The sequence below is a fragment of the Sprattus sprattus genome (assembly GCF_963457725.1).
Source record: "Sprattus sprattus genome assembly, chromosome: 10".
Classification (NCBI taxonomy): Eukaryota; Metazoa; Chordata; class Actinopteri; order Clupeiformes; family Clupeidae; genus Sprattus; species Sprattus sprattus.
Genome location: NC_137908.1, coordinates 27,671,817 through 27,685,148, shown reverse-complemented (window position 1 = coordinate 27,685,148; position 13,332 = coordinate 27,671,817). Strand labels below are relative to the sequence as shown.

Below are 13,332 nucleotides of genomic sequence, written 5' to 3'. Positions count from 1 at the left end.
GACACATTCTGAAAATACAATATAAAACTTGACTGTTCTTTTACTAGATATGTGTACTTTAGATATGGTACAATATACATACGGACAAAGTTTTGGGAATAAACCATAAAAAAATTCAAAATATATCCGACATGACTTTGCATCAATTCGGTAGAATGGCCCATTTACAACATGAGGAAATCATTGTGATATCCATATCCAAGATATTTTAAAAATAGGCATACATCTAACGTACACATTGACCCAAATGATTCAGGTTAATTGAAGCTGCGTGACATTTGATTTATTGTATGGCTTTGTTGCATTTATTTCATGCCAGTATTATTATAAATCTTGTAAACTCATCTCTGTGTATGTGGACTTTATTTATGTACCTTGGGTTTGGTCAGCTGGTGCACTGGGTTGGGTGCCGATTTCCATGCCCCCAAATCCCTGCACGCTCTCAGGCATGAGGGTAGACGTAGCGATGTCCTATGCTGCCCTCAGGTCCTGGGTCGAGGCAAATCCACCTCCCGTGAGGCCACGAGAACGTGTGTTACCTGCCAGCTTGGATTTCCCACGTCTCCGGACGTCATTAATGCGTTTTCGGCATTGTGTAGCCACAATCACGGCAATATCTTCCCATGCTTGCTTGACTTTGCTAACTTTTGGAGGGTTTCTCGCATCCCCATATATATATCTATCTCCCGGCTTTTTACAAAGCCATACAATAAATCAAATGTCACACAGCTTCAATTAACCTGAATCATTTGGGTCAATGTGTACGCTAGATGTATGCCTATTTTTAAAATATCTTGGATATGGATATCACAATGATTTCCTCATGTGGTAAATACTTTGTTTTCCTTGTAATTATATATGGCTTGCCAAAAAATTGGTGTAAATCTCACGTCGGTCTCCTCGGCTGTGAACTTTTCCGGTCTTCCTCCAGGTAATTCCGCCATTATAATAACAATCCGCTATGGAATATGCGCTCCTCGCTCTTAAAGGGAATGTGAGATGACGCTCTGATTGGTTTATTGCATATTAAGCCCAAACCACACCTATGGCTGAGTAACCTCCTTTGGACCAACCCATTTGACATTTGCGCCGGACGAAACTGTGTTTTTTCCGCCGTTATAAAAGCAAATGCGTCATAGAGCCGCCCACACAGCTACTTGCGTTTGGCGCTGTCCTACTTGCGTTTCTGATCGTCTAAATAGGGCCCAATGTCTCACAAACACACACGCACACGCACACGCACACACCAAGACACACTCACTCACAGAAACACACATACATGGGCGCACATACACAGTTACACACAGAATCTATCCTAGCTCTACACCATGCACTCATACACACACAAACATGCACACACACACACACACACCATGCACACACACAAACATATCCACACAAAGAAACTGTTGCACAAACACGCGCACACTCACACATAAGCACATATCAAGACACACTCACTCACATAGGCACACATACATGGACTCACATACACAATCACACACATAATTTATTGTTGTCTATATCAGTATTTTGTAATAAGACTTTGCATATTTTTTGACCTAGAGAATAGAGGATAATTTATATAAAGTGCAATTATGTGATTGTCCAGCATAGCACTTAAAGTGGTAGAGCACGTAGAGTACACACAACACCCAATAAAACATGTAATTACCCTTTTAAATAATTCCAGAGAGTAACGGGAAACTCCAACATCAGCTGTCAGGCTCCTCTGAAAACTCTTTAAAACTAATGGACCGAAATGAAGAGGCATTGGTTTAAATCTCACCTTTATGGTCTGCAGTTATTAGCTAGCTTTCAGTAGCTCTCCACTCTAAACAGCTTTAACCTTGCCTTGTGTATTTCTAATTATTACACGGCTCTTCTTAATGCTGTAGAATGCTCCATTCACTTGAATGGGGCTTCCCAACGTTCTGCGTAAAGAATGTTTGTTAAATGTTTGAAGTTCAACGTCTTTGACGAACTATTTCTCTGCTTTCTCCGCTTTTTAATATTAATGGTAACAAATGAATTGTAAAGAAAACACACTGTCTGAAGTAATTTTTTCGTGTTTGCAAGTAGCCGTATAATAAGCGGGATAATGTATAGAATGCAGGTCATTGTCTGGAAAATCAGCCCCTTCAGGGCAATAACTCCGTGTTGAAATGTTAATTTGTTGACGGTAGAATTGTTTAATAAAAGCAATATAGCACTCGTGGGAGTGGGGTAGGTAAGGGAAGGGTCCCCAAACACAAACACAGACCAAACTAAAGACTAAACATGCAATGGACAAACGGCCCCTTGTCTGCCAATTTGGACATAACTATGCCTCCACACTGGGAGCAATGATATCACAATTTCAGTTTAGTTTGACTGAGGTCTTGTATCCTTGGTTGAGGAAATCCCTTTAGTTGTTTGCATAACCGATTCTGTATGGAAAAACTTCGATGCGAATGGCCTTTCACTGCTGCTCAGGTCTAGTTTGGAAGTCTGCTAATCAAAGTGGATGCATTTTCCCTTAATCTGCATATGAGAAATAGTGCCTGGGTTAAGACCTTCATTTTATACACACTTGCATATTTTTCATAAGTTTCTTTTTGCATCTTAAATTAATGTCAAATTAATTATTTATGGGAAAAAAATCAAATGTTTAAGACTCCATGCTTAAGAATGAGACTTGTTGTCCCCAGATCATTATTCTTTACTTTGCTTCTACCCTTTTGCATCAACTCGTCAGTGGCTTTTTTCAGTCACAGAGCATTTCATCACATTGGTGGAGAATAAAGTAAATGACCAAACCAAGCCTAAATGAATGCTCACATTCACAAGCCTAACCCCAATAACCGCTTCTTTATTCTCTCACTGCTTGTGGGGTTTCCGGGCTGGTCTGGACAGGGTAAAGAGGTATGTGACTGAACACACACCACAGCCTGAGCTGAGCTCCTCCCTGACTCTCTCCATACTCTATGCATGACAAGCAACCCTCAACCCCCTTACTATACTCCCCCCTACCACCCTGGAACATTTACCTGTTTTACCCACAATTCCCTTTACCTCCAGCTCGTTGTGATCCCTTCCTTCCTGCCCTTCTGTCTGTGGAGAGTTGGCCAAGTGCTTGAGAGGCTGCAAGTGGACAGGGCGTCCATTTGTGTGGGCCAGTGAGAGGGAGCGCCATCACTGGTACTAAAGATGCCTCTGCCAAGCACCTTGAGCATTGATACTGTATTGTGTGCAGCCCCAACCCCATGTTTGGCCCATCTCAGGCCCAGCTGTTCCTTGTCTGTCTGATCCAGGCTTGTCCTCGTAATGGGAACAGCCTAACTGCCAGTGTAAACTCTGGTCCTGTCCTGTTTTCTGCCTGTCTCCCTTGTAAAGGAAAGACCTAGAGTCTGCTATCCTTCTGTGTGGTTCAAAGATTGTTATCACAGGTAGGATGTGTCTCTGATGGTACCAGCCACAACAATCAGCAGATGTTACATCCTACAACGCATGCTATACCCTCTCAGAATACCTTCTATCCAATAACCTCCTCGCATCTATGTGATTCTTAAAGCCGATTCTCCCTTTTTAAACAAACTTTAAGAATGACATGAAGTCATCAGCACATTGGTCCCACCAGGAACAGGTCGATCTCAACAACTCTACCGTGACAAAACCTTCCTCCACTGTCCAGAAATGACTCCAATCAGCACATCATCCCTGAGATCCTGTATCTGGTGGCCGATCATGCTGCATGATAGTATCACTCCGTGCGTATGTGCGTGTGCACGCGTGCGTGAGAAAGAGAGAGAGAGAGAAAGAGATAGAGAAGGGTTTTTCGGAAACGAATGCCTTGTTGCATGGAGACGTGAGACGCATTCACATTGGAGGTGCCCCCACCAATGATGTGAATGGTGGAGCCACTGATTCCCTCCCAGCGCAGCATCAGGCAGGGCCCAGTGCCATGGGAGGAGGGAGACCTTTTGCATGAGGGGACTCCAGGTGAAGAGGGGCGGCCTGTCACTCCACAGATGAGAAAGATTAGTGATGCTGGTTGAGCTCACTGCTCTCAGGGTGGCGTGTGCGTGTGTGTGTTTAGGTGTGTGTGTGTGTGTTTAGGTGTGTGTGTGTGTGTGTGTGTGTGTGTGTGTGTGTGTGTGTGTGTGTGTGTGTGTGTGTGTGTGCGTGTGTGTGAATTTCAGAGCAGGGTGCTTGGCTCTAAAAGCTGTGTTATGTCAGAGCGCTCCTTTGCTCGAGCGAGCGGATCTGACAACTCGTCAATCAGGCTGAAAAATGACAGAATAAAAAGGCCATTTATAGATCTGTGGAGTAACAACCCGTCAGCTAGGTTAAAAAAAAAAAAAACAAGAATAGACCTGCAACCTCTGGGCTCTCATCAGTTATCTCACTCTCTCATACTCCTCTCTTTTCTCTCTTCATTCATCTCTCCATCTCTTCATCTCTGTCTCTATCCATCATTCTCTGTCTTTGCTTTCTCTGGTCTTCTCTGTCCCTCTCTGTCTTTCTCAAACTCTTCCTTGATTATTTTTTCTTTCTTTCACTTGTTGTTTCTCTCTCTCTCTCTCTCTTTCTGCCTCTCTTCCTCCCTATTGGCAGGCCTTTGCGTGGTGGTCGGACCTGATGGTGGAGCACGCGGAGACCTTCCTTTCCCTGTATGCGGTGGACATGGATGCAGCACTGGAGGTGCAGCCCCCTGACAGCTGGGACAGCTTCCCCCTCTTCCAGCTGCTCAATGACTTCCTGCGCATTGACTGTGAGTGTACCCCCGCCACACAACCCTCACTCCTCTGTCATGATTGTGCCCGCAGAATTGTCAAGTTTCACCTGGTAGAAGTTCATTTGACTTGCATGGCAACTGTCTCTCTAGGGGACCAATTTATGACAGAACTGTAGATGAGAATTTAAAGAGGTCATGCAGCTCAGCCTTTAGGGCTTTGTTCAGCTCTTGAATTGCATTTTGTAATGAATTCACTTTTAAACCATTCATCAGCTGAATTAACGATTCATTAAAAAAAGAGGGAAGAAAGAAAATACACTCTTACCGTATGCCGCAGACCATACTCACATTCTGTATGTCACTGTTCAGGAAGAAATAGCTCAATCTCACATCTGCACATTCCCGCTGAGTGAAAAATGTGTCAATAGAACTTATAGGTGGCTATTAGAAATATATGTAGGGGAAAATGGTAAATCCTGCACTCTGGTGTTGCTGAGGGCCACATTCCTAACGAAGAGAGGCTGTTGTTGAAGCACTGTCCATGGTGCTGAAACGCAGGGAGCAAGGCACTTACTGCAGTTGTGGGGCTGCACTGGGCTAATTGCCCGTGGCATTCCTTCCTCAGCTTTTCATGTGGTAGTCTGGTTACCTGCCTTTCACCGCAGTCATTCACTAGGGTATTATGTTTCATCTCATTACAGGGGCAAAGGTCCAGTTTCACTTTACACTTTAATTGCAATGCTAGTACTTTACATACATAATAGCTTAACTTATAGCGGTTGTTATACAGCTCCTCAGAATGCTCCAGAAAGTTCCAATTAATTAAATCGGCCATCCTTACGTTCCGAGGTTCGATATTTCTTGATAATGACCTCCGAAAAAAACAAATATGTGTGTGCTTCTGATTGTGCTTTCATATCATTCCACGAGTAGTCTATTATCATAACAGAAATTCATTGTACCTTGTCAAGAAGTAATACATTGCTATGCAACACCTGAAACTTCTATTTACGTAAAGAACAATTTTTTTCTCAGCTGAAGCCATAAAACGACAACAAAATAATACAATTTTGGAGAAATGTCTTTTATTGTTTTGGCAAGTAACTGTATAATCAGCGGGATAATATATAGTCTTGTAAATGCTTAATGCTATTTAATAAATATTGATGAAGATGTTGAATAATAATATTAGTCATGAGATCTGGATGTAAAAAAATAAATAATACTTTAAACTTAGGATTGTGTTTTTCTCAACTGATACAGTGGAACTCCAAGAGTTGCCATTTCAATTTGCCTTTTTAGAATGCTACTTGTTCTGCCTAATACAGGTGCAATGCAAGCTGTTTGCCACTCCACTATGACTTATTTCACCTTGCACAAAGCAGGCCCTAGTGGCGCAGTAATTGGACATCACACAGCAGCTGTCTCCGATCCTCCACACTGGGAGAGGGGTGCAGCTGTGTGCCTGAGAGCCACCAGCCATGAGGCCCACTGGGAAGGACAGAACTCAACATCATCCATTTCCCCAAACCCACAAAACCACCCCCAGATTGACCAGTAGCCCATCTCTGGTTTTTAACAATGAGGAAGAAATTATGACGTTCCCACCCTTGAGGAGCTTTGGCACAGACGTTTAAATGACTTTCAGGAAGGGACATTAATTTGTAAAGTGCAGTTGCTTATTTGATGAAATAATAGAAGATTTACGCACAACAGTTCACACACGCACACACACACACACATTCATGCACACAATCTCACACTGACACATACGTACATGCACTGTCAACCTCTCACAGCATTGCAGGGCATTTTACACAGAAGGTCACGCTGTTTGTGTCCCCTCGTCGCAGTGCGCTTATGTGTCAGGAAATAGCCTTAGCACTAGACAGGCGCCAAACCCGGCCGGGCGTTCATGCTCTTAATGAGGTCTAAAGTCCGCCATGGGGGTGTGCCTGGGAGAGCAGCAGGCCCTGGGTCCGTGCCCGTGGACGAACACACCCAAATGTACAGCAGCCGCTCAAGTGGCTAATTGGAGCGAAGCGGTCGAGGAGTCAAACAAACATGACGCCACCCACGGTGTATCAGTGACCTTGAGTCCTACACATGCACAGATGGAGGCGAGAGGGGAAAAAAACAGCACCGCCATCATCACCATCACCGTGCCGGCATAGAGATGAGAGGAAGTCACACAATACACACTCTATGATGTCAGCAAGCGTCGTATTAAAAAAGGGGCCTTCTAAGGTTAATTTCTGTTGGAGAGAGATAGATAGAGAGACAGAGAGAGAGAGAGAGAAAGAGAGAGAGAAACACACTCTGTCAGTATGACACACCATTCAAGATAATTAAACAAAAGATTAACACTGTCCTCAAATGTTCCAATATAATTCCACTTGTGAAATGTATTAGCTACATAAATAAATGAAAAGACGATTGATTGGCTGATGGAAGAAAAAAAATCGAAGGAGACCTCCAAAGCTGTAATACTTAGATATCATTTATTCTTGGTTGTCACAGATAACCTGTGCAATGGAAGGTTCCACAAACACCTGCAGGACCTGTACGCCCCTCTGGTGGTGCGATACGTGGACCTGATGGAGTCGTCCATAGCCCAGTCCATCCACAGGGGCTTCGAGAGGGAATCCTGGGAGCCGGTGAAGTAAGGACCCCTCTTCTGCTCTTCAATGGAGGTTTAGTGCGGAAAAGGCAACACTCTGAGAAAAACAAATGCATAAAGGTTCATGTTTGAAGGATGGCACAAGTCTGGTCTTCAAGTTAACATATGTCATACAACAACCATACTTTTTGAACAAAAATGATCCATTGTCGTTTCTGTGAATGTGAATCATCTTCAAGCCACCCTCAGCAGGTGAGATGTCATTTGGAGTGACGTCTATTTGTGTCATGTGTGTTGTCATGTCTGTCTTATCTTTATTCTCTGTTGACTGGTTCCTGATCAGGAATATTGTTCATATCCATTTTTGCCTTTTTGATGGTTCTAAATAGAGGTAAGATTAGATATATTTGAAAATAAATTCTACCCTGTACTCTACACTCATCTCATTCATGGGTTTGTCTATGGATAGCCAATTTTCCATCAGTGCTCCATTGATTTCAGACCAATGCATTGCTCTGTTGTTTGTTCCATTCTTTCATTTTTCTAGAAACACAAGAGGCCACAGCTATCTGTCTTTTGTTTTCATGATTGGATGTAAATCACCTTTTCTATGCCATAAAGACAACGTTTTTTTTTTTCTCTTCTTTTAACTTGCACTGTTCCATTGACATCACCATGGTTACATCAGCTTTCTTTTTTCTTTTCTTTCCTTTCTATTTGTTTCTTCTTCTTCCAGGAGTCTAACGAGTAATCTACCCAATGTCAACCTTCCAAAAGTACCAAACCTAGCAGTGCCAGTTAACCTGCCTAGCTTTTCCGCTCCAACATGGATGGCAGCTATATCAGACACAGAGTGTGTATTAAGTCTGTGTTGGTCCTAGTTAAAGCATGAGTGACCTTGGCATGCATATGTCTCAATTAACAGAGACTTGGATAAACGTGATACAATTATTTAAAATAGAATTGAGTGCTCAAAAATGGCTGTGAGCTACTTGTCCATTGTTTGACAGTGAATTCACAGTGAAAATCCACTTTAATAACTACAATTACAATAAATAGTTACAATATTACAAGTAATACAACTTATTTTTCTATATTAAGACATGGACTTATATATTTTTAATTAGAAGCTGTTTTTCCACTTTAGATTCTATTTTGTCAGGTAGAATATTTTTTATCAGTGTTAAATATTTTCTGGACATCTTAATATGCACCCTCTGAACTCAACTTAAAAAAGGAGCGATGATTGACCACCCAAGACATGTCTAGTAGAAACCGTTGCAGTGTTCCTGTGACATTGTGCAGTATTGTGATAAATAAGAATCAATAATCAAATTCAGTTGCTGAGCAGGGTTGTTCTCTTTTCCCGGTAGAGTAGCACAGAAGCACCTTTAGGTACACTTGACAAATTAACCATCCCACTTTTAGGAAGTGAAAACCCTTTTGACTTCAGTGTGTGCCAAGGGAAACACACAGACATACATGGTAGGCGCACTGGACTAGAGTTTGGTTGCAGAGCTGTGTGTAAGAGAAGGCAAAGCGGCGGAAGCTAGCAAGCCAAAACTCATTTCTGAGAAGAGTAAATGAAGTTCAGTCCGCCGCCGATGAAAAATGGGTGCCGGTTGCTTGTTTACACTCACACTGCTCCATTTCCATCTCAGTCATGTCCATGCCAAGGTCACAGTATGGGAATGTATACGCCTATGCCCAAGAGAGAAATAGAGAACCCTGAGTGGCTTTTCCATTTTCTCTCTCTGTGCATGCCCTCAGCCCGACAGCTGGAACAGATACAAAAGCAGAACCAGAAAAGACCAACGAGATCTTGTTGCCACAAGGTTTAAGAATTCAATACTTATTGCATGATTGAGAATTCATCTGATTGTATCGCAAACATGCAGTCATACCATTTGTGAAGACGTTAAAATTGTCATTGCCACACACACTTGGCTTGGAGCATGAGTAAATAAAGGACGTAAAGACCATCGGTATAGTGGAAGCAGAATACAAGTGTAGTGTCGGTGTCTAGGGGTGTCAAGCGAAACAGAAAACTATAGTTGAATGCCAGACAGGAAGGGAGAAGGAGAGAGTGGAGAGAGCAGGCCTCTTATTCCCCTGCCAATCAGGAAGAACTAAACACACCTAACACCAATTCACTTGATGCAGAGAGAGTGGTACACACAATGGGCAGGGCCAAGGCAGGTCAGGGAGGGCCATAACAAGTCATCTAGAGTTATCTAGACTTATCTCGAGTCATCTAGAGTCATCTAGAGTTATCTAGTCACCTAGAGTCATCTAGAGTTGTGTCTTTGTATCTATCCACTGTCTCCTCCTCCCTCCTCCTGTGTGTATAGTATAGAGGGCAGACGTGTGACCTGCCCTCTATCCTGGACTTTGGGAATGGTGTGAGTTCATCTGGACAGCTGCTTGAGTCTGTGCTGGTGTGTGAGTAACGGGATCCACAGGGAACAGCCTCCTGGTCTTAGCTATGGCTGGTTTCATGTCTTTACTTACTGATACCTTTAGACCCGTCCTATCAGTGCTCCAGTGATGTAGAGAAACTTGCCTGGTGTTCACGTCCAAACTGAGGTAGAGACTAGATGGTGTGTCCTGTGGGACTTGAATGTGTTTGGATTAGTTAGCAAATAACCATACCAGGATTTTTTAGGTCACTGGAAAAGTAGCAAAAAAGGTGAGGGAAAGGAGCAGTGAGATTCCAGTAGTGAGACGTGTGTGTGTGTGTGTGTGTGTGTGTGTTGTGTGTGTTTGTGTGTGTGTGTGTGTGTGTGAGTGTGTGTGTGTGTGTGTGTGTGTGTGTGTGTGTGTGTGTGTGTGTGTGTGTGTGTGTGTGTGTGTGTGTGTGTGTGTGTGTGTGTGTGTGTGCGTGTGTGTGTGTTCTAGGGGAGGGGGTTGTTGTTTGTAAGAATGTGCACTGAAGTGGGACACAGCTTCAAAGCAGCTGGCATCCAGCACTAGTACAACACCCTAATCTGCCTACCACTCCCACCCCCGCCCCCAAACCTTCCCCAATGACCTTTAACCCCAACAGTCTGATTCCACTGAGGATGTCTATGCCTGCGACCCTGTGGCATGGTGTGCTCTGGTAAACCTGGGGCTGGGGTTGAGTGACATGAGAAGCTCTACACCTTCCATTTTCCCTTTGAATGCCTACACGAATCACTTGTGTTTGGCCAGACTGACACCTGCCTCACCAAAACCGGAGTAAAGGGTGGCTCACAGCTGGTTTTCTCCAGCTCAAGGTCCCTTTGAGGTGGGCCACCCGGCTGTGAGCTCCATTGAGAGACCCCCCCGAGCCAAACTAGATTTCCTTCTTCACCACTCCAGCCCACTGCCCCTCTGTGCCCCTCTTTCCCCTCCCAGAACCAAGAGGCACCTTCCCCCTCCAGTGTGCATGACCTCCTTGACCTGACCTTCTTTCCCCTTACTTGAATAACCAGGTGTCCTTCGCTATGGTTATTCATTTGTGGAGGACATCTTAACATGTCCATTTATTTTTACCACAGCTCAAAACATTTGCCAAACTTTAAACTCAAAACCTCCATGTTGGAAACTATAAGTCATCATGAATGACCAACCCAAAATTTGGCCCTTGAAATGGTAAAATAAAATGGTAAAAATAATAAAATGGATCCCTCTTGTATTGTGAGGATCATGGTTTGTGAACCCTAACCTCTCTTCTCCCTGGCATCTTCCCTTTAAATCCCATATGGTTATTTTGTGCACATTAGCAGTAGTTCTCCCCCATAACAGCCTTTCTCTACCCCACCATGGATAGCAATGGGTCTGGGACATCGGAGGACCTCTTCTGGAAGCTGGATGCCTTGCAGACCTTTATACGGGACCTGCACTGGCCAGAGGAGGAGTTCGGCAAACACCTGGAGACCCGGCTCAAGCTGATGTCCAGCGACATGATTGAGTCATGTGTGAAGCGGTGAGAGAGTGGGCCTGCTGGCCACATAGGCACTGGGAGGCCTGCATGAATGCACTACCAGTGAGCCAGTACACGACTCCAAAAGGCCAGTGATCATTTATAGATGCTACAGGCTGTCTTAAAATGCTGTGCGGAAACAAAACAGGCTTTGTTAGCAGTAACACTTGGCAAGTTTTGTCATGAAACACAAATGAATGCACAAATAGACACCCACACACACACACACACATATACTCACACATCCACACAAACACACACTAACACACAAATACACACACACACACACACACACTCACACACACACACACACAGACACACACACACACACACACACACACACACACACACACACTTATATACACAGACAGCACAAAAGCAGATTGGTAAACACAGTGGCTCACTCTGCTTGGCGTGCTTATTGACAGAACGCGGGCCGCCTTCGAGGCGAAGCTCCAGCGGAGCAGCCGGACAACAGATTTCCGCGTGCCGCAGTCAATATGCACCATGTTCAACGTGATGGTGGACGCCAAGGCCCAGTCTGCCAAGCTGTGCGCCATGGAGCTGGGCCAGGAGGTATGCCAGAGCATCCAGCCATCCCTCTCCAAGCCATCCTTCTCCCAGCCATCCCTCTCCCAGCCTCTCTCACTCAGCCTCTCTCACTCAGCCATCCCTCTTCCAGCCATCCCTCTTCCAGCCATCCCTCTCTCAGCCATCCCTCTCCCAGCCATCCCTCTCCCAGCATCTCTCACCCAGCCATCCCTCTCCCAGCCATCCCACTCCCAGCCTCCCAGCCTCTCTCACCCAGCCATCCCTCTCCCAGCCTCCCAGGCTCAGGCCAGCTCCACCACCATCCCATCACTCTGCCTCTACACACATCCCCGCCACCTGTCAGTGTTTCTCTGTTCACCCTGCACACATGCGCACACACACTGCTCTGTCAGGATGGGCACCAATCAGAAGTTGGGAAGATCTTTTTTAGTATTGGCTGTTTGCACTTTCATGTTCCAGTGTGGTTGTTGTTGTTTTAAATGCATGGGCACTTTTGCAGGTATGAATACAATTAGAAATGTATCATTTTTTTTTTTAGAATATGCATATATTATACCACAAAGGTATACTGCATATGCAACAATTCTTTATTGCCTTCAATGTTATATGGTTTCACTTGCTTTGTAGATTTATTCTGTCGCTTGACCATAATTCTCTTGAATCTGTATGTGCTTTGAATGAGCTTCTCTTTTTGCTACTGTCTTTCACTGTCACCATGTCTGCTCTAGCTTGTCTTTCATTTCCTTTCTTTTTCCTCCATCTCGTCAAAGTTTGTTAAAGATTGGGTAAGTGCAGCTAAAAATTCAATTGAATTCTCACCCCGAGGTCCCCGATGTACAATTAACGATCCTCACAGTTTCCCCCATTCCTGTTACACTTAAACTGTTTTGATTCCATTACCATATGTGATACATAACTCTATGACTATTCACGGTGTTGAAGTGAGAGCTCTCATATCCGTAGGACCTAGAGCCAGGTAATAATTACCCGACAAAGTTAATTGCCCAGAAACCGCACCTTCAGCGAATGTCAAGACAAAAGGAATGCTGTCACACACAGGCACACTTCATTGTAGCATACAGCCCCGGATTGAGAACACTTTTTTCCTTTTTTGCAGCGACAGTACCACTCTCAAATCGACAATCTCATTGAGGAGACGGTGAAGGAGATGATCACCCTGCTGGTTGCAAAGGTACCCTTTCTTTTTCCCCTCAGGGTTGCTAGCTGTGCCGCTGTGCCGCTGTTTCTACACATGTGCCACTGGAGAGGAGATAAGGGGTGTACATAACCAGCCATTTTGGCTCTCTTTTCTTCTCTTCTCTCCTCTTCTCATCTCGCCTGCAGTTTGTGGTTATTCTCGAGAGCGTCCTGGCCAAGCTGTCCCGCTACGACGAGGGAACTCTCTTTTCCTCCTTTCTGTCTTTCACAGTAAGATACCTTGTGCTTTTCTGCACTGTCTCTGTCATCACACACGGGGAAGGCCAGAGTCACACACAG

General features: G+C 44.4%; 1 protein-coding gene across 3 annotated transcripts in view; it reads left to right on the top strand.

Moving 5' to 3' along the window:
* The window catches only part of cadpsa (Ca2+-dependent activator protein for secretion a), a gene marked incomplete at both ends in the record, with an annotated part of 109,526 nt that overhangs the window by 80,406 nt on the left and 15,788 nt on the right, over positions 1-13,332 (top strand). For 2 of the 3 annotated variants that reach the window (XM_080845572.1, XM_080845571.1), the window contains 6 exons: positions 4,597-4,753; positions 7,238-7,379; positions 11,131-11,286; positions 11,712-11,859; positions 12,953-13,027; positions 13,180-13,263. In XM_080845572.1, coding sequence (XP_080701698.1) covers positions 4,597-4,753; positions 7,238-7,379; positions 11,131-11,286; positions 11,712-11,859; positions 12,953-13,027; positions 13,180-13,263 — 762 coding nt within the window. Of the gene's footprint in view, positions 1-4,596; positions 4,754-7,237; positions 7,380-8,073; positions 8,191-11,130; positions 11,287-11,711; positions 11,860-12,952; positions 13,028-13,179; positions 13,264-13,332 lie in introns of all 3 variants that reach the window. The other variant, XM_080845570.1, reaches the window with a different exon arrangement.